The sequence below is a fragment of the Epinephelus fuscoguttatus genome, linkage group LG9, assembly GCF_011397635.1.
Source record: "Epinephelus fuscoguttatus linkage group LG9, E.fuscoguttatus.final_Chr_v1".
In the NCBI taxonomy this organism is placed as follows: Eukaryota; Metazoa; Chordata; class Actinopteri; order Perciformes; family Serranidae; genus Epinephelus; species Epinephelus fuscoguttatus.
This window is the reverse complement of record NC_064760.1, coordinates 7546524-7565151: the sequence shown is the minus strand read 5'-3', so window position 1 is coordinate 7565151 and position 18628 is coordinate 7546524. Positions and strand designations below refer to the sequence as shown.

Here is an 18628-nt window from a genome sequence, read left to right as displayed (position 1 = left end):
CGCAATGAAAGTGCCGTGTATTTACACTATGCTGCAAACAGCAGCAGTGTGACAAGGCCCTGAGGTCCACAAGAGACGTCATGAGAGCAGATACTTCGATACCAAGTCGATGCCATAAATTCTGAAAACGTGAAGTAACTTGTTTTTATCCAGTACCATTGGTATCAGTGCTGCAATTCTTCTGGACCTGTGGGGCAGCATTAACGCCTACCAGTGTTCTACTCCGAGCTAGCTCAGCCTCTGATGCTAGCGCTAGCAGCCGGCCTGCTCAAGTCACACTCAACCAGGCATTCAGACATAAACTGTCTACCTGGGACCAACTTACTAACTGCATTGCAAGATGGACCGCAGACCAGTTTTGGTGGTAGAGGATAGTACGACACATCTGCATGCGATTAATTTAGAGGAACTAATCACAGAGCATGTAATTAATTAGATGAATTGTTTTAAAGGCTTGACAGCCCTAATTTAAGGACACAGGTTTTGGTATTTAACATCCTAGTATGAATCAGTGAACGTATATTGTTTTGCATACCTTTTATGTTTTAAGGCTGCAACAGTAATTGTCTTGATTGATTGTTTTGTCAATAGAAAGCCTGAAATAAGTTCCCAGAATCCAAAATGCCTTCAAATTCTTTTTACAACCAACAGTCTCAAACATCATTCAGCTTACACTGATAGAAAGCAAAGAAAATCAGCAAATCCTTTTTTCTTTGAGACTATTTTTTTGGCTTTTTGCCTTTAGTGGATTTGATAGGATAGTCTAGGTGCAAAGGAGGGATGACATGCAGTAAAGGGCCACAGGCTTGAGTCGAACGTATTTTGAGAGAGTCCCACGGACAAACCTTACAGAGTCACCTACTCATGTAAACCCATATTAACAGTAAACTGACGCTGCTTTCAACGTGTCCAGCACATTATCAACATTGTTTTCCTTTAACTAACACTTGTTAACAGCCAGCTGGTCTCAAACATGCCTTCTCACCTTCCCATCTGACTTCCAGCATACCTGCGAAACATCACAGCATTCTTCTGAACATATGCCAGAGACTGAACTCGCTGCCCACTGAAGGCTAAACGCTGGGCAAACTTAGTGGCTGTGCTCTAATATCAGCAGGGTTTACCTGTCACAGAGTCCACTAACGTTTAAGATGATTTGTGAACGTTTTATTTTTAAACTGTAATAAAGTGCGAAAGCGAGATCACATCTTTATCACGACACAGCGGCTTCAACACTTCTAGAAATAGATGTTACATGTAGAAGAAATGAAAACCAAGACAAACCCTCATCCTGCCTCTGTGCTAGAGTCTCAAAGTGCCCCATGACTACATGAAACAACACTGACAATGTGCAAATTTCAATCCAGAACTTTACTATTTATTAATACTGGGACCTTGTATGACACCGTGAAGGCAATAAAGGAAGGAAAACACGAAGCTCACTCAGCCTTGAACCTGACCTGATGCATCTCCTGAGTGGGGAGCAGCACAGAAACGACCGCTGAGACTTCTGGGACATTACGTAATGCTATAAGAAGCCGAGGGCACGAGAAGCTCCCACATTCGGTGGTTTTGGAAAGGTAGAGAGGGTGCACACAGCAGTGAGAGTCTGCGGAGGAGACTTCCTCCCACACAGTCAGGTTCTTGATTAATGTTATGCCAGCTCATCACCACAGAGGAGGTTGCTGGCCTGACAGGGAGATAATAGCAGCTGGTACGGTGCAGTGTCACAGGACATCAAGGAAGCACTGCAGCTCTAACAGAGGTCTGCGGCGCTGACCCTAATCTCTTTAGGCATGTCGTGATATTAGAAAGCCTTTTGCATCTGTGCTTTTCAAACAGCCGGACAGAAAAGGAACAACGCCTCGGGCTTTGTTTGAAACCGCGTTTTCAGGCGAAATGTATCACATTTACACAGACGAAACAGCTGCCGCTGAGCGGAAACAAGCGTGCAGCGGTACTGACAGGTGCAAATATTGTCTCATCTATCAAATAGTCTCTTTACATCAGCTCAATTGAGTCGTGATTAATGGCACCGCAATTATTTTGACAATGATATATCGACGCCACGTGACACCTTGAATCAATTATTTGGGGATCACCTACAGAATAATGACCTTAATTGACCGACGGGGTAATTAGCTGAAGAGAAAACCCTGGACTGTTTACCTGTGAAGAGTTTGGTGATGGCCTTATTCTGTCGGCGTGCGGAGCAGATGAGGAGCAGCCAGGGAGGCAGGAACTCGTGATGGCTGGCCAGGAGCTCGGCGATGGTCCTGGGGGAGCCGAGGGAGGACCTCTGCTCCCCCTCACCCAGCTGGCAGCCTTCGTCGATGGAGTCCACCAGCAGGAAGAGAGACTGCTGAGGAGGCTTAACACTCAGGAGAGGCAACAGGACACATCTGAGGACAAAGAAGAACAGAGGGAGAGTCATTATTGTTGTGTTTGAGATTTTAGTTTCTGAGACACAGCAGTATAATCACACGGGTTAAGATAACTCCCATATGGACTACAATTTTTTTCTCTGTGTAAAACTGACTGCAGTTTACTGCTTGTCATTAAAGGACAGCAGTAATGTTAATGTTAATAGGTTTTTAATGGAGAGAGTCCCGACAACCCACAGGTGGTCATCTGAGTGGGTCCCCAATAAAACAGTTTTTGACGAGACTGAAATTATTGATGGTTAGGGTTAGGGCTGCTCCTTAACAGTCGACCAAATGTTAGTCAACCAGAAAGGTCATTAGTTGGCAAGATTTCATTGGCCGCTTAGTCGCAGAAAAATCATATGTGAAACTATATTAGGAGCTGTTCCTTGTCAAATTAAATCCAAACCTATATGACTGGACCATGTGGGAGTTTAATTTGAAAGGACAGACACAGGAAGTGTCCACGCTCAGCTGTCAGACAGGAGTCAGGTTAATCTCCAGGGCTGGTACCTGCGGTTATTCCACAGGCTAGTTAATAACATGTCGGGCAGGAAATCCAAAGTGTGGGATCATTTTGAGAAGGTGAAGGACGAACCCAAGGTGATATGTAAACTCATCTTCATTGGTCGACTACAAACATGACGTATCATCTGAAACATGGAAGTAGCTACATGCCCATTAGCCCACAGCGTCATTAACAGGCGGCTCGCTCAGTGTGTGACGTGCACTTGGAGATAAAATATAGGCCTATATTAATGAAGGGTCATTAGTACGGTTTTGTATTTCTCTGTAATGTAGCACAGTGTTAACAATGTTACTGATACTATTCTTTCTCACACCTTCAACTCAAACCACCAAAATATATCATTTAATATTAAATTAATATCGTAAACATGCGGGCGACTAGTTGACAAATGGTCCTATCATCTGAAACGTGGCAGTAGCTACATACCCATTAGCCACTTAGCACAATCATTACCACTTTGCCAATACGAAAATGTCACAAAGCGGCGTCATCGACATGAGTGAATATGAGAGATGCTGTTACAGCAGACTTTGCAATGTAAGATTACAGGAATGTCTGTAGTAATATCCTACATATTTGTGAATTCAGGTACATTTTATGAACCTAAAATTTTAGGTTACTGTCTACCAGTGGTCCCAGGGGACATCCGTGTGGAGCTCCAGAGAACTGCGGATGCCTGCGGGCGGGCCAACAGTATTATAATAACATCCAAAACATGAGAGATTTGACATGAGAGATCATTTCAAAATAAGTCACATGACGGCACACAGATTTGTTGTTCCCAATGTAGTAATATTGGGGAAAATAAGAGGTCACCTCCCCTGGACACATCAAAATTGTGTTCATGACATCCTTTCAGATTTTTATGTGTCAAGATGCTCACCTGGCAACATCACTGGTTCGGTATTATTTCTGAACAAACATGGCAGATGATGATTTCTTCCCATGTAGTTAACAAATGAAAGAAGAGGCTGTCTGATGTTTTAAATGAGTCAACTACTGTAGTGTAATCGTATTTCCTGTTAAAAAGGCGGCTTCTGTTCAGCATTAGCATGCCTGGTGTTGGACTAGAATCTCATTTTCACTCTCTGTGGCGCCAGCAAACACCAGGCTTCTGCTTAAATTTCCATCGAGTGAAGTGAGGTTCAATACAGCCTCTTTCAGGCTGAGTGATTTGTAATGACAGATATGTCTGTGAGGTTATCAGCAAACTTCATTTTCAAAACTTACTGCAGTTATCTGAACTATAAAATGTAAACTTTGCTATTACAATAATGTGTTTTCACAGTGATGAGTCATCCTCAGGTCAGTAACACACCTCATGCTGCCCTACAACCTGCAGAAAGTGTTGACGATTAGGCTCCACGTTACCCTTATTCAAGTTCTGGCTGCACTCAGGCGATCCGCGGAGTGGAAGCACTAATTTGTCAGAATAATTTTGTCAAGATCGGCCCTGTGGTCGTGTTTGTTGTGTCTGAATGGGACTGAATCACACTGTGAGTTGTTATTTTGTCCACAGGCTGTAAAATACTGTACATTCAAATTCAGTCCAGCACAACAACGGTTTCATCTGGTGTCGGATTTGTTTACAGGACGAACATTATTCAAACTGTTATACTGAATTATTTATCACTGCAACAGAAAAAGATGTATCAGCTGACGTTCAGTGATTTAGAGAGGAAGAGGATGAAAGAGAGGCGGAGACAAAGAGGACACGAGGAAGAACAGAACAACTTTAAAATGAAATATAACTTCCACAAGTGTGAAATCATGAGGTGACTTCACTTTATGTTGAATGTGCAGAACATGGACTTCCACTTGTGTCGCGCCTTTCTAGTCTTCTGACCATTCTAAGCACTTTTTACATCATGTCACATTCACCCATTCACACGCATTCACACTACCATACAAGGTGCCACCTGCTACTCGGTAACCATTCACACACACACTCACACACTGATGGAACAGCCAGCAGGAGCAATCTGGGGTTCAGTATCTTGCCCAAGGATACTCTGTCATGCTGACCGGAGGAGCCGGGAGTCGAACCACTTATCTTCTGATTAGTGGACGACCTCTGAGCCACAGCTGCCCCAGTATATGATGTGATACAATACCACATGCTGTCATATTAAATCTCACATTATATTAATAATATTCCATGACACATTTCATTATTTTGCTTGCAAATATTACATGTATACAAATTGTCATTTACCTTTTGGAGATGTGTCTGAGTTTTGTTTCGTGTTTTTCAAATGAAAGTAAAAGTTTGACTGAACTTTATTAGCCTGTTGAGAACAATGTCATGTTGTACAAATGTATAAATAAAGAAAATGTTGTGAAAGGTCTGGTTTCTCAACACAGCATAGTATCGCGATCTTTTGCATTGCAATAATCTATCGAAACAGACGCCACGTGTCATTTTTCTATTCTTAAAATTACTAAGATTGGAAATACAAATAGGTAGCCTATGAGAATAATTAAATCAATTGCTTTTTCTATTCTGCTAGATGCAATTTGCCGCAATAAAACTGACGTGAGATAAAGAACTACTTTCTGACGCACCCGCATCCAAGACAGTTGGATGTATTGTTCTCTCTCTTCAACCAAAGAGAAGCATGAAAATCAAGAGCGCTTACTCCGTAGAAAAATCTAGGAACCAATATATAAAGCAAAAAACAACAAAAAACTAGTGAAAACTCCGACTTTCAAGGGGCATCCCATGTAAAACATTTAAAATCACAATAATAATAATATTGTATTGGGACTTTTGTATCACGATATAAAGCAAGTGATGCCTCGTGACTAATACACAAGCTTAGTGAAGCTCTGGGAATACTGCAGTTACCCTCATAATCCTGCCGGTGTGCCGCAGTCATCTCCAGGGAAAGGACGGCCTGGGAGCTGTGCAGTTTGCTGCTGGATTTACGGAGTGGAGGATGAAGATTTTGGAAGGAAAAACAACAAACGACAAACTTTTTGGCTTGTTGTCAGGGGTTGCCACGCTAACGACTATCAGGAATGTGCCTCTTCCATTCCAGCTGCAAGTGTAGCTGCAGGCTACCAGAAAGCTACTCTGCATCGTCTTTGGAGTGTTGTTTATTTTTCTTGTGGCTCATGCAAGTAGGCATGAATGTTTTATGAACAGCCCTGGACTTCTCAGGCTCTTTAGTGACTTACTGCTCAGAGGGAACTCAGTCAGGGGCTCCTCGTAAAGAAATACGAGATCATTTTTGTTCAGTTTTCACTGAATATTTGAAGCAAACTGTAAAACTATATCACTAGGGCTGTAACGGTACACACAAATCTCGGTTCGGTACGTACCTCGGTACACAAGTCACGGTTCGGTTTTTTTCAGTACAGTAATGAAAAAAATAGACAACTATTAAATATCTTTTACTTATTGGTAACCTTATTAAAACATACCACCACAGCAGTTAACTCTTTTTACACAATTTTTGAATGAAACAAATATATATATAAAATCCTGCTTTTTCACATTGTTTGAATGAAAATAGAAATATAAAAGTGAAAAATAAAATCCTTCTGTCTTTTTAACACATTTTTTGAATGAAAAATATAAATATAAATTTCTGCTTAAACAGTTTTACTCAATTAAAATAAAAAGTATAGTGCAGCTGGTCAGCTTTAAAGCCTGCTCAGATTCAGTTTTACTAGGAACTTACTTAGCTTTCCCACTTTATTAAAGTGCAATAAACAAAACATGCTTATATCTAAAGTGCAGCTTAAACAGTTTTACTCAACTCCAATGGCGTTGGTTATTTCTTTAGCGCGATGGTCAGGGAAACGCTCTTTCTTTTTAAACGATGACAATATCGTAAGTTTGCACCAGATTGCTTTTTCTAGTCGTGCCGGTTAACGTTCAAACTCGGGTGGTGTCGCTTTAGATGCGTTAGCATGTTAGACGTGTTTCCAAGTACATACCCGACCGCTGTTCTGCAGTGTCGGCACACTGCTTTTGTCTTGTCAACTTGTTTATTTCCATCTTCGTATTGTACCCTGAAACCAAAGTGTTCCCAAATGGAGGACTTAAGGTTTGCGGGTGGGTCTTCAGGTTTGTCAGGCTTACTTGCCATGTTGTCATAATGCGAGTGAAAGTGCAGATTTACGGTCAGACTCGGTCTGTCACTCAATTATGTTCGTCGGGGAACTAGATATGTTAAATGGTTTGGCTTGCAAAAACAGAATTAAAATAAAACAAAATAACATTCTGCGCCAAATAATTCAGTACAGGGTCGTGCCGAACCGAAAGTCATGTACTGAACGGCTCGACACAAATACATGTACCGTTACGGCCCTATATATCACGTATCTTGTTGCAATTCTATGTTATCAAATTAATAATAACATTTTTATTTACTAATTTGTCATACTGTCAAGAACATTGTTACTACAAAAATATCCTGAAACACTGTGATATTATTTTAGGGCCATATCACCCACCCCTCGTGTAACATTATTTCAGTAAATCAAAATACCCATGTTTACCCAGGCACCCGTTTAGATAACTTTATGACAGTCTGACATTTATTCAACATTAAACACGCAAACTCTTTCAATGTAGTTTTAACGACATGCCTTAATATTTCACCATGGATCATGTTTTGCTATCTGAGGCGCAACTCCGCCACGACATCGACACACACACACACACAGTCACGCTGAGCGAGAAAGTGATTTTCTTGAGGCGTTTCATTCTCAGTTCATCAGTCTCAATTGGTAGAGAGTGTAGGCGTTTAAATATGTCTCCATCCAACTCAAATTGCATCCATTAATGGGCCCACTGCGGATGATTTGAGCTCACAGAAACATCCAGAGCAGATACAGTCATTTATAATTCAGCTGGCTTTCTTTTTGTGTGTGTGCGTGTGTGAGAGCGAGCTAAATGTTCAGTTATGAGATTATATCAAAGGCGCAAAGAGAAATGTGTTCAGCAACTATCATGACGACTAAACATGCAAGATTTTGTCCTCCGTTTGTTTTCGAGTCAAACCCCGACAAATCTCCTTGCAGCATAAATATTGATGTTTGAATATATGTAGTAAGAAGCGGCCCTGTGGCCTGCGGCGATAAAGCAAACATGATGTAAAACATTTTGTATCAAGCATCACATCAATACTCAGCTGAGCACAAAAAACATCAAACAGTTTAAATGCTACATTAGTCTTTTATCAATGGCAAACTGCAAGCTCAACATGGAAAGTACTTGCTCCAGTGCTAATGTGCAACTTCACATATAAACGCTCAGTGAAGCTGCAGAGCCAGCTGATGTTTGTGCTGGAAACAAAGTTCCACTGTGACTGCCACCAACAGTTTGAAGCCGACCATAAGACGTCCGTTTGGGGAAATATCACTTCCCAAGACTCGTAAAATTACTTCCAGTTCAACTGGCCGTGATAAAAGATCAAAAGATCTCATATTAGTGACATTTTAATCTGGGTCTAGGTTAATTAAACGTTTAAAAAGAGGCCAAGCAAATCAATTAATCGAAGTGAAAACCTGATTCAGGAGCGAGCAGATGGCTGCGGGGCATCTGAGGCTTCTTGACGGGGAGCTGTTGTGCAGATAAAAATCGGTCACCTTCCAGATGACGGGACTCTTCAGCTACCACTCTTCTTTAATGGAACTGACATTGGTTGTAAAGCTTCGTCATAAAACACTAAAATACTGTTTTAATGAGACTTCCTCTGGATGCTCAACAGCCTGTCACTAAGCCTGTGGCTCCAGAGCCATTCCCTCTAAGCATCTACCATTTTAGGCTTACATTTTACCCGTAGCTCATTATCCTCCGGCACATGGGAGCAGAATGGCTGGGGTGAAGGTCTGTGTGCTTTCAGTCCAAAGTACAGAAGAGGCCATTTTTACAATGGCTTCCCCTCAGTTACTGAGGAGCGTGATTCCTGACACAGTGTTCAAATTTTCCACTATGAAGTCAAATATCTGAGGACATTTAATGCTGTGTAGAAGGGCTGCCCTTGCCTAAGAATTTTCCTAGTCGACCAAAAGTCGTCATTTAAGCCCATTAGTCGACTAGTCGCCCGCGCATTTACGGTATTACTTCATTATTAAATGATATATTTTGGTGGTTTGAGTTGAAGGTGTGAGAAAGAATAGTATCAGTAACATTGTTAACACTGTGCTACATTACAGAGAAATACAAAACCGTACTAATGAACCTTCATTAATATAGGCCTATATTTTATCTACAAGTGCACGTCACACACTGAGTGAGCCGCCTGTTAATGACGCTGTGGGCTAATGGGCATGTAGCTACTTCCATGTTTCAGATGATACGTCATGTTTGTAGTCGACCAATGAAGATGAGTTTACATATCACCTTGGGTTCGTCCTTCACCTTCTCAAAATGATCCCACACTTTGGATTTCCTGTCCGACATGTTATTAACTAGCCTGTGGAATAACCGCAGGTACCAGCCCTGGAAATTAACCTGACTCCTGTCTGACTGCTGAGCGTGGACACTTCCTGTGTCTGTCCTTTCAAATTAAATTCCCTCATGGTCCAGTCATATAGGTTTGGATTTAATTTGACAAAGTGCAGCTCCTGATAGAGTTTAACGTTTTGTTTTTTCTACGACTAAGCGACCAATGAAATCTTGCCGACTAATGACCTCTCTGGTCGACTAACGACCAATAGGGAGCAGCCCTTAAAACAAGACAATCAAGTAAAAGCAAATGTCGTGCCACATTCGATTACAAAATGATGCTCTAGTTTTGTCTTGTGTTATAAATCTCTCAGCTCAAGTTCAATAAATATGTTTCCAAACTCAATGAGTAATGTAAAATAACAGTGATTTCAATGTTCACTAAAATAATAGTGAGTATGACTTCTGCCATAACCAACCAGCCCTACCTCCCATCATGCCAACAACAAATAAAAACTCTTAATCAACTATCTGAAACACATTTTCCAAACTGGTTGCCATTCTGGGAGAAAATCAGAGCTGCAACCAAAGATTATTTTTGTTTATTCGGCTGGTAAATATTGTTTGTATTAGCTGATTATTGTTAGCGTGCAAAATGGTCTGAAAATAAAAATATACTGTTGAAAAATTTTCATCACAAGTCCCCGCAGCCTGAGGCTAAGCCTTCAATTAGCTTGTTTGTCCCGCAGAAACCCAAAAAACAAAAATGTCCACTTTGTATTGAGAAAAGAAATTCTCACATTTTAGACGCTATCATTAAAATGTTGATTGTTTTTGTCAATTAGCTCCTCTATTAATTGTCATTTCAGAGTTAGACAGAACCTTTAAAGTGCAGCGTCGCCTCAGGTGAACTCTGCACAGTTAGATGTGTTTTTGCAAAGCTTCGACAAACTTCAGCTTGTATTCAAAACTTTTCTTTCCCGAGCAGTTTGAACCCTCAGCAGGAAAGAAATCAGTGCAAAGTGTCTCCAACCTCCACACTCTGTCGTCATGTTGCTCAGCCTTTCAGAAACACAGTCGATCACTCCTTCTGATGGCTGCGGCCCACAGAGAACCTGCAGTGCCATCTGGGAGCCTTGCCAAAAGGAATGTCCATCCACAGGGGTGACTGTGTGTGAGCATGTGTGAATGGCTGTGTCTGAGGCCACGCTGCCTACCGAGACAATCAAATCCACAGTGACAGCAAGTGAGCAAAACAAAGACACATTCTTCTCTCGCAATTCAGCTTCTTTCAGGCTGTCAAAGAGTCAAAAGACACGGACTGCAGACAAAGAAAACTCCACGGGATACTGGAGATGGAGAGAAAATGAGCTCAGGAAAAGCTGATTTAGATTGCCAGACAAACCTGCAGCATACCTGAGCCAGAAAACTCAAAGTGATTCAGCCACACACCGTGCTGTTGGACATTTGCACCAACTATTTTGGTTTCTGCTCAAGTCCTCAACATATGCCAAAGCTGACGCCAATTGCTACTTAAGATGAGAAAAAAAGGGGAAGAAGGGGGATGTGAAATGCATCTAATGCACTCACCATCTGTCGTGTTGTGTTCGCGACTGCAGCAACCGTTGCTCCCACCACACTAAGTGCAAAGTGAAGCTTTCAGTGTGACGTTTAGTGAAGATGTCTGGGCCGACAGGGCAGCACCGGGCACCGAGCCAACGCCTTGCAAATTTACACAGCTCATTTTATAGGAGCGGGCGCAGAGCCTGAAATCTATGCCACATACCCAAACACCGCCACGCTCGCACACATAAACACTGATCAGGACGCAGAAGAAGCTCAAAAAAACAGAGGGTGGAACATACAGTCCATGTATGGCTTCAACACGTCTCTATTAAAGGGATAGTTCGGATCATTTGAAGTTGGGTTGTGTGAGATACTTCTCCATAGTCAGTGTGTCACACACAGCAGATGGTGGTCTGCACATCACAATCTTGGAGAAGCAGGCGGGAGTAACACCACGTTCACACACTCAAATTTAATGCATTTAAGGACCTTTTAAAGACAAATTTATGGCTGATGTTTCCGACAAATCATATTTTTCTTATCCAAGCACTACAGGTGAGTGTAATGTCAAGAATGAAGCATTGTTAATTGCGTTGATGAAAACTATGACGAAACATTTTCTCCAACAACCTGTTCTCCATGTCAAAAACGAAAACAATGACAGCTAAAAAATAGATCTTGATTAAGCCTGGATTTCATCTTAGTTTTTATTGACAAGACAAGAAGTGGCATGACGAAAATGGTCGACTATCGGACATTGAAAGCCTAGAACGGCCGTGCTTGTAATCATCTTCAAATGCCGCATGTGCAACAGGCTGGCAAACTCCAGCAAATAGTCTGCACCCGGATGTTTCACTAGCCAGCGAAAACACGCACACCAGAGCAGTGTCAGTCACTAGTGCGAGTTGTGAGCTGTAATTCTGCAGTAAATAATCAGCCCTGTGTGTCTGACTGTGGGTGGTGGAGCTGCTGAATGGATTTGTGGAGTTTGTTAGTTGCAGCGGTGGCTGTTAGCAGTTAGCACCGCTCGAGTGGCAGCAGAGCAAGCAGCCACCAGTTGCCGGACTTCACAGCTGATTCCCGTGGGGGACACATGAATTAGCCTAACTGGATTTGTTTGTTTGAAAAAAACACAGACAAAAACTATGAAGGGCAAAATATGTGACTAAAACTAAAAAGAATTTTCATCTCAAGAGGAAGACTAAATCTAAAAATAGCTGTCAAAATTCAAAATTCACACTGCTATGTAGTCCCATCCAAACATAGGTTTTATGCAGGAATATGGGTATAACAATGAGTTAGGTTAATCTACATTTTTCCAACAGTTAAGTGCAAGTATGAAGTAAAAGGGAAGTAGTAGGTTTAGGGGCAGGTTTAAAGATTTATAACATCAGAATTGGGGATTTTTTCGCAGAAGCTTAACTCATATTTCATGAATTAAAAGATGCATAAATGAAATTAGATAAAATATGACAACTAAGACTTTAAAAAATCAAATTGTTTCAGACTGTTTCACAAAGTCACACTGGTGGCTTTGGAGAGAGCATAGAGGGGAAACCAAGGCTGTAAGAACGGGCTGTCTGATGGAAAAGTAAAGCTTTACCAATATAGCAAACACTTAAACTGTTACAGATTTTTTTAGGTGGCTAAAATACATTTTGCTGCTGCCACCGTCCACAGCAGCAGATTGCTTTGCTTCCATGCCAGCACTCCTTGCCTGCTTCTCCAAATTGGGAGCACGCCTACAGCCACCGACTGTAGCTAACACACTAACTATGGATAAGTACTTCATACAACCCCACTAAAAAAGATCTGAATTATCCCTGTAATGGAAGAGGGGCCAACTGGTGAGTCGAGCTCTCGGCTTCAGACGCACCACCACAGAGTGACACTCATCATGATCAGTAGAAAACCAGAGACGCCTTTTCATTAGAAGAACCCCCAACCCTTCATCTAGCATCGAGTCAATTTAGAGGAAGCCTGCTCAGCGTCTTTGCAAAGTCAGGAGAGCTCAGTGCCTCGGAGTTGAACGACAACAGCTGACTCATGCACCGACTCATCCAAAGTGAGGCAGACAACTATCTTGCAGATTCTCCCCTCGTACTTCCTTATGCGATTCCTACATTATGCATAACGTTACTGCAATCATCTTGTTCAAAGTAATCACACTGATGAGGACAATAGGAGTGATGCGAGCGGTGCTGAGAGCAAATGTTCCCAACAGCCAGGCTCAGACACTTAAACTGTAGTCTCCCCCGTTACATCCGCCATATGCTCCTGTTTCCTCCTCAATCTGTTATCATCTCACTCCAGCTTTATCTGATTGGACATAAACTCCAAATCTAAGGCTTCATTACAGTTTTTGCAAAATGGTTGCGTGTCGAATAAAAGCTGGTTTTCCAAAGCTTTTTATAAATCAGGGGTTTGTTGCAGAGTGGTTACACAGCAGTTATGTAAGCTGTGGACAGACAGATCTACGTTAATTTGTGCTGAGAGCCTTTCATTAGACAGATAACCCTCTGAGGATGTCAACCTTGCTGCAGTGAATGAGTTAGTTTTCAAAAATACAGAAATGGTCATTATATTCATTTGTTCAAAGCGACTGAGTGGAGAAACGTTTTAAAAAATACTTATTAAGCTGCTCCAACAACTGCATCACAAATGAGCTTTAAAACCAAGCGAACATTTTTTTTATTAAGTGCACAATTTATCAACCTGTCCCCTGACATGAAGCTCCTCTGCCCACATTTCATATCTCACTGAGTTATTTGCTACACGGTGAGGGTTGGCTTATTACAGCTGGCTGCAGTTTGGATTTTGTGAAGCTCCGATTCTGATGAATTCTCACTGAATATTTTATTTCCTCTTTTTTTAGCCCCACTTGCTGGTGATGTCAGTCTCCGGTCTGTCAGTCAGTCTGTCGTTCCACCACTTCGGTCCAGACTGAAACATCCGAACAGCTACTGAACAGACTGATAAAGTGTTGTCAAACAAATCAATTTATTGATACATATCGAATCTGAATATTTGAAAAAGCTTTAATACTTATTTTCTGCAGTATCAATACACCGGTACCAACTGTGCTTTCTTATTGGTAATGTTTAGTACAGTCAGAGTCATACAGCCTCTGCTACTTACCAAGAAAAGTTACTGTCGCGTTATGGCCTTGTTATATTTATTTTTTTATAATAATAATTAAAAAAAGTTGTGCGCTCATTGTCAATTTTTCCTTGTGGCATCAAAAATGGTAAAAAAAAATGTCAAAATCTTTCAAGGTACTGCGTCAAAGTCAGAGTCCCAGTGTACTATGTTAAGCCCCCAATAACACAGAAAGCGTTTGAGGAGCTGGAGGTGGCTTTCTCTAATTGTTTTTAATGAGAACGTCAAGTCATCTCTGCTTTTGCCCCATTGTCCAATCAGATGATTTTAGAGGCGGGCCTTCTGTGGTGGTCACGACAACAAGTTTACAGTTGGTAAACAACGGAGGAGAAACTGGTGGTAGCAGATTGTTAGATACCCAGAGTTATATGGCCCGATGATAGACAGCAGGTTGTCAAACTGCCCCTGAGTCGTCCTAAAATATGCCTGGAAACAGCCATCATGGAGGAGAAGCTCCTGGACCAACTGGTGGTACTCCCCATGATCCAGCCTCTTTTTTAGGGTCTCATGTACCCACACAGATCTCTGTTTATCTGCTGACAGCCTCTCACCCTCAACCAGAGCTACAGACAGTACCCTCTGCCTCAACATTCTAGGAATGAGATACGGATTACCGTGAAATAAATAAGATAAAGGGAAGGTCAGGGTAAGAGGGTGGTGGGGTGGTTGCCTGGCTACAATTAACAGGTACAGTTCTGTCTTCACTGCTGAGCTTCCACGTTGGACTTCAGGCTACTTCTCCAAACTACTGTATTAAATATACTGACTAAGCATAAGTACCTCATTTATCCACACTTCAAACAATCCAAACTACCACTTTAAACTGATAAACTGATACGGAAATGCTGTATTGAGGCAATGTAGTGCATAGTATGCGCTACCAGAGGTCTGTCTATACTTGTGGAAGTGGCAGTGTAGACGAGTAAAAAGCCAGCCAGCAACGGCAGAGAGAGAAAGCAAGAATAACAGCCAAAATATTTTCACATCTAACTTGATGAATTTGGGGTACTATCAATCAGAGTTGGTTATTGTGGAGCAATTATTGACCCGTGTGTTTTACGATGAGTTAACAAAGCCATGAAGCTGGTCTTGGTTTGGTGAAAGAGACCAACTTTAACTCAGAAGGTGTATGGTTGTATTTCTATGTTTAATAAGGTGTGAGAATGTTACCTTTCTTGACATTTTGTGAGTTTATTAGACTAAAAAAGCTAAGAGATTTTGTGGAATGCAGCAAACTCGCCGCTCTGAAATGTCAGGATGGTATTGAAAAGCAGATACCACCCGAGCCTAATTGGCACCAGCATCACAACATTTCTAAAGCTCCCCGGCCCCATTCTCTGAAAACTGAAAAAACTCAAGCATGTTCCACTTCAGGCGACGCCTCAGTCACTGACCTCAAAGCAGGTGTTTTCCAAAACTTGTCAGCAGCACATTACCTAATACACTGACATAACACATCAGCAAAAAAAAAAAAAAAAAAAAAAAAAAAATCCAATCACTTCTGAATGGTCCTGTAAGTATTTAAAAACGGCTTGTTCCTGCCGTTCTTTAAACATGCTGGACAATGCGAGAATCTGATCTCGGCTTAATGGATTTGCACAATCAATTCTGTGCTGGATCCCGAGCAGACAAATGCCTCCAGCTGTCTGGGAAACAATGTCCTGGAGACTGCTTGGTCAGGGGGAAGTGAGGTGCATGTGAGAGCCAAAAATGTGGGGGACTTTAACAAAAAAAACAAAGGTTTCTTAAAAAAAAAAAAACGAGCCCAAAATGGGTCGCTATAATCGACCCTTACTAATGTCCTTAAAAATTCAAAGTTCAGTCGAATCTGATGATCTTTGAGACGAGGTCTTATGATGTTTTTGATTGCAAACACCCTGTCATGGGACTGGTCGCACACAGTAATCACTTTGTTTTTGTGAGGGCGAGGGCTGCATTTGGGAGCCCATCCTAAAATCTAACACATCCCCCACCCTTCAATTACATCACACCCGAGTGCTGCTGTTAAAAAGTCTGATTCTCCTCTGACCTGACATTTTAACTCATTTTCAGTCAAGTCATAATTAAAAACAATCAACACCAGCCTCCTAAATTATCAGCGAACTTCTTCACCCCGATGACGCAGCCTATTAATGATTTCCAAAAGTGTAAACACAGTGCACACTTCTTTTCTGGCCGCCACAAATACCTGGGATAACTATTCCAAACCCCCCGAGCTCTTCCCAACCCAGACGAGGTGTGCATTCCTGGCCAGCCATCCAATACTGTCAAAGGAATCTGAAATTTCATCCTTTTCAGCCCCCCTCCCTCCCTCCTCTCCCCGCCGACACTCCTGCCTCAGTTTGCCTCCGAACCGCTCTCTGCTCCTCTCACACAACTGTCTTTGTGTGCAGAAAGCCTCAACACATGAATACACACACTTCACATGGATTTCAACACACACACAGGTAAACCTGCAAGGTGTGCAGTGTGAGCCAAGGAAGGATTTTGTGTTCGGCTTTACCGCAGTTCAACAGATTTCTGGTGACAAAGGGCAGCAGTCTGAGCTGTCTGGCACTGATGAAATGTAATCCTAATAACAGAGTGCTGAAACAAGGACTGCATCATCAACAAAGTATTTCATATAGAGATGCACCGATTGCAGTTTTCTTAGCCAATCGGATTTTTTAAAAGTCCAACCTGCTGATTCTGATTTTCTTTCTTTCTTTATAAAGGCTTTAATTGACAGCATGCACAAACATATTTAAAACTTTGCTTTAAAGCTGCTGGAAATTTGGCTTAAAATAGTAAAAACACATATGTGATGTCAAAGTGTCTCATTATGCATCCAACAAAGTCTGAGTGACAATAGATGTTCGTAAGCATTAGAGACCCTCGTTCAAAAACAGCTTGTTTGGCATCTCTCAGGATTGTGGACTCGTCTTCAGATCAACTTTGATTGACAGCTCCCTTTCACTTCATGTAACGTTACCTTTTTATTTTCGTTTCGGTCACTAGCGTTTACACGTTCTCCTGCCACAAAATAAAAATACCAAGAAAGCTAACGAGACTTACTAGCAAACAAAGACAGACCACCCAAATCTGTGTTTTTATCTAACTCTACTTTCCAGAGTTTGGTGCTAATCATTTTAGCATTTTCCAGTCACTAACATAAAACGGTTAGCATTAGCTTTACGATGTGAAACTTTTGAGCTTATTATCAACTACCCCAGTGGTCTGCTAGTTACACTGACCAATCGGCTAATTAGCAGACTACTTGGATAGACCACCCTATATTTGTGTTTTTATTGAGCCATTCTACTCCTGGATAAATAAACTACCATACAACTTTAATTAAACGCCCAGTCCCCTTTACTAGCCCCGTGTGGCTACACATTTTGACAAAAAAGGCCTGTCTCAATTAGAGGCCTGGTCTGGTTGCCAAGCAGCTTCTTCAGATGTATAAAAGAGGGTTGTTGGCTTCCTCAAATTATGTGTCCATTCCTCGATTACCCTGTAATTTATTCATATTCCTTCAGTCCATAAGGGTCCTCAGATCAAAAGAATCAAAAAGGTTTCTCATAAAAATCGATCCAAGTTACGACTATTGTTTTAAGAGGATAAAGAGGTGTTGTGTTAGTGTGCCCGGTGCCGTAACTCCCTCCTGATGTGCCGTCTGTCGGAGCTATATCAAAATTAAAGATTCATAATTGATATTTAATGCATTATTCATACTAAACAATTTGATTGTATTTGCTGAGCAACAGTTTTGTGTGAAAGGAATTAAAGGCCTGTCCCAAATATAAGCCTGTTGATTTCAGTGATTTAACCCAATAATAGCCCAGGCTACTAATTTAAGTTTTACAGAAGTGTATTAGCATCTTCCATCCACTTACATAAAACAGTTAGCACTAGCTCTGCTATGCTACACTTTTGAGCTACTTATCAATGTCATGATTAACACAGATCTGGGTGGTAGCCAATACCACAGTCTGCTCATCAGCTGAAAGGTCCAGTGTGCAGGATTTAGTGGCATCTAGAGGTGAGGTCGCAGAACTGAAATTTCTCCAGTGTGTGTGACGTGTAGGAGAACGATGATATCGCAATAACTTAAATGGCCCTATCAAGAGCCAGTGTTTGATTTGTCCATTCTGGGCTACTGTAGAACAACATGGCAGATTCCATGGAAGTGGACCCACGTCATATAAGGTAACAAAAACACAATAATTCTTAATTTTAGGTGATTATGAACAAATCAAAACATAGGTATGAATATAATACACCATTTCTGCCCATACATTTCCCTGAACCCTACACACTGATCCTTTCACACAGCAGCTTCCAAAGCGTGTAGCATGCGTGGGAATGACTATCGGCTATTACTAAAACAGACCAGCTGGTCACTGGTCATGGCCAATCAAGCTGAAAATCAACCAGTTTGGTGGCTTCATTTATAAAACAGTACGTAGGTTCCATACTAAAAATGTACGGACAGACAAAAGCCAAAAAAAACAATCAACAATTTCTACAATCAGGCTTCTACCTAAACATCTGCCAATTTCCCGTCTC

General features: G+C 41.5%; 1 protein-coding gene across 2 annotated transcripts in view; it reads right to left on the bottom strand.

Annotated features, from left to right (window-relative positions):
- ankrd50 (ankyrin repeat domain 50) overlaps positions 1 to 18628 on the bottom strand; it is a 57288-nt gene that overhangs the window by 27813 nt on the left and 10847 nt on the right. For both annotated transcript variants that reach the window (XM_049585418.1, XM_049585419.1), the window contains exon 3: positions 2170 to 2402. In XM_049585418.1, the coding sequence (XP_049441375.1) occupies positions 2170 to 2402 (233 nt within the window). The remainder of the gene's footprint in view (positions 1 to 2169; positions 2403 to 18628) is intronic.